This window comes from Falco naumanni, chromosome 6 (genome assembly GCF_017639655.2).
Source record: "Falco naumanni isolate bFalNau1 chromosome 6, bFalNau1.pat, whole genome shotgun sequence".
NCBI lineage: Eukaryota > Metazoa > Chordata > Aves > Falconiformes > Falconidae > Falco > Falco naumanni.
The window spans coordinates 81,749,509-81,752,641 of NC_054059.1; the positions used below are offsets into that span (position 1 = coordinate 81,749,509).

Sequence of the window (3,133 nt, forward strand, 5' to 3'; positions counted from 1 at the left end):
TAACAGATGCAAACAGTCTTGGAGCTGGAGTGGCATCTTTCAGTGCCCTAAAAAGATTTTCCATGGGCAACAAAGAAAACTGTCACACCTTTTCCCATCACCGCTTTAATTTATGCTCAGTCGCCAAGTTTTTTTTCATATTGATTTCATAATCACTTTAAGGCAGAACACTTAAAATAAAAAAGAGCCTTGAAAAGGAAGGTCTTACAAGGCCAGCGCCAATATGGTGAAAGTGGGGGAGAGAGCCAGGACTGTAAAGATTGTTTTGTAAAGTGGGGTTTTTATTATGCACCGACTCTCTCCGCATTTACTTAACTCTTCACGGGCTGTTGAATAGGTTAACACCCTTAAAGGCCTCTTTCATGTCCAATACCTCGTTTGTTTGTAGAGGAAAATGCGTCTTTAACACATTTCCACTGGGCAAAGATTTAGGTTTGGTTTGTTGTGTTTTTTTTAACCCCAACATAAGGAAAAACCCAAAGAAAACCCAACCCTTTCAAGTCTTTTATCATTCCAATAAAAATATTTATTAAGGAGGGCGAAGATCCCGAAATAATCAGCCTTGTAACAGGAGAATAAAGAAGTGAGATCTCTTCGGATGTGCACCAGAAGCCCTAGGCAGGTTTTTGGATGGTTCTTCACCCCACGCTCACACCATGGGTGCCTCTGTTTGTGTGTGCGCAAAGATGCATATTCATCCCCACACTATGTGCGGACACACGCATTGTTACAACACCCCTTACGACTCTGTGTAGCGGCAAAGCCCAATAGGTCGTCTGGTGTTTGTGCTCTTTGTCTACTTCTATGAATACTTTGTAAGTCGGTATAGAGGTGTCGGGAAACAGATACATGAATTTAGCTCCGCGTGTGTGTAAATATATATATATATATATACACATAAAATATGCAGCTAAACATGCAAAAAATACCTACATAAAACTGTATTTTTACCTTTGTGTGTGCAACGGTAGAGTGGGAACACCCTCTCTCAAGAGTACTTGTTTATCTTCTGCCCTGTCATGTAACTGCCGACCTAAAGTCCCCAGTTCAGGAGAAACTCTTATTTAAATGGAAATGAAATTGATAATTATTGTGCATTTGGTGGAGCAGGGGCAGACTGCAGGGTGGTGGTGGGATTTCGCCAGAGTACTGGAGTTCGATGAGAGTCACTGGTTTTCCAGTTCACCTTAACTATTGTTCCTGAGTGAGTCGTGTGACAAAGCAAAAGGTCTGTGGGGTCTCTCTGGGATTCTGTGTCTGATTTTCTTTCTTTCCTGTTTTTTCCCCTCGTTACTTAAGAGCTCAGTGGAGGCCCAGTGTGGACTTGTACTGAACGGGCAAGGAGGTGTGATAAGAAGAGGTAAGAGGTTACAAATACTTGCGTCTATCAGTTTTTGTAAACATAAACCCCTCTCCATTTCTCTCTCTCTTTCTCTCCCTCACTGTTCAGTGCAGTTTGGATGACTGCCGAAATAGTGATAAATTGACGTTTGGCAGAACCACTTTCAAACTAGCTTAGAGCACTTCACATTTCAGAGTCCATTTGCACTTTACAAATGACCTGTTCCTCAGTAGCTCTAGGATGCTCCCGCTGAATCCAGAGCCGCCTTGACTCCTTTTATCATTCCCCCTTTAACCGAGTTGATCCCTGATAGTTTGAGAAACGTGTTCCCTGGCGCAGGACTGTTAAATCGGCAGTTTGATCTCGTGTGGGGAAAGGAAGGAGCTTTTTTGGAAATGTGCTTTTAGTAGCGCTACAGACCGGTGTGGAACTCTCTTTTGAGTGTCACTTCATTTGATAACCATCTGTCAATGTAAATATCTAACGTCAAAGTTAGAGGAAAGATTTGGAACTCTTGTTAAATAAGCATTTCTTCAGAGTTTGTGAAACCTGAGCGTTCCGGGGAGTTTGTTATTGCTGTCACTTACCCTGAAAGAGAAACAAAAGTCGTCTAAAGGCCTGAGGAACACATTCTTCTTACAAGCTTAAACACATACTTTCCTTTCCAATATAAAACGAATAATGCAGTCGGAGAGAGGACACTTGGTGGCTCAGGCCCTTGGAACTCGAGCTCCTTGACCCGTTACTGCCTTTCTTTAGTCATTCCATCGCCCTGAAAAGCAGATGTTTAAGAGGTGTTTTAGGCGATGCGATCCTACCGGAGCAGCGGGCTGATTTCAACCTAAACAAACTTTACACCGAAACAACAGTGACACGCAGCTGTGGCGGGCGGACCTGGGCGCACAGGCGGTGACATGTACGGGAGGGGAGGTTTGGGGGTGCCCTCTCCCCGCACCTGCTGCAGAGCAGGGGGTTCAGCTCAGCTCGGCTCGGCTCGGCTCGGCTCGGCGGGGCGGGCGGCAGGAGCGGCGGGGCGGGCGGCGGCGGCGCGGTGGTGCTGAAGGGACAGCTCCCGGCCCCGCCGCGCCGCGCGGCCCCGGCCCCGGCCCCGCCGCCCGCCGCGCCGCTCTCCCCCGGGGCGTGCGGGGAAGGCGAGCGGCGGGGCCGGGGGTGTCCACATCTCCGGGCCCCTCCCTGGGCAGCGCTGGGCGGACGCTGCGGAGAGGGCTGGCAGCGTGCCGGGCTGGCCAAGTCCTGCTCGAGTCGTGGTGTCGGTGCCTGCGCCTGCCCAGGGGCTCGTCTCTGGGGTTTCGGTGGGCTCTAGTTATCCCGAGGAAGAAGGGGTAATTCTTTCGGGTTTGATCCCAGAGCTGACCTCCGAGGAGATCGTTAGCTGAGGGAGAGGAGGACCGAGTCCCCATCAGCTGGGGTCTGTGCCTGTGGAGTCTGGCTGCGGCTCTCATTTCCCAGCTGACGGGCGGTTCAAACCTCAGCTCAGCTCAACTCCGGTTTATTCAGCTCTCCAGCTCCTGCTAAGCAGATTCCAATTACCTGTGCAGATGATTGCAGTCAAGACTCTCTTCCTCTCTCTCCCCTTCTCTCTTTTTAAAGCGATCAAATTATTCAAGGATTTAAAGATTGATAGTAAAGGAAATCCAGCATGAAAATGTGAGGGTTTCTCTACCCTGATTTAAGTGTTGAACTACTACTGCACTGCTATCTATCTCCTGGCATATTCAGGGAAGATATCAAAGGCGAGAGGATAAGTTTCAAATGTATATTAAAAATACA

At 48.3% G+C, this 3,133-nt stretch overlaps 1 protein-coding gene across 1 annotated transcript in view; it reads left to right on the forward strand.

The window, feature by feature from the left end:
- Positions 1-223: 223 nt before the first annotated feature.
- The window catches only part of TFAP2D (transcription factor AP-2 delta), a 47,680-nt gene continuing 44,770 nt past the window's right edge, over positions 224-3,133 (forward strand). The window contains exons 1-3 of the mRNA XM_040599377.1: positions 224-253; positions 756-815; positions 1,300-1,360. Coding sequence (XP_040455311.1) covers positions 224-253; positions 756-815; positions 1,300-1,360 — 151 coding nt within the window. The remainder of the gene's footprint in view (positions 254-755; positions 816-1,299; positions 1,361-3,133) is intronic.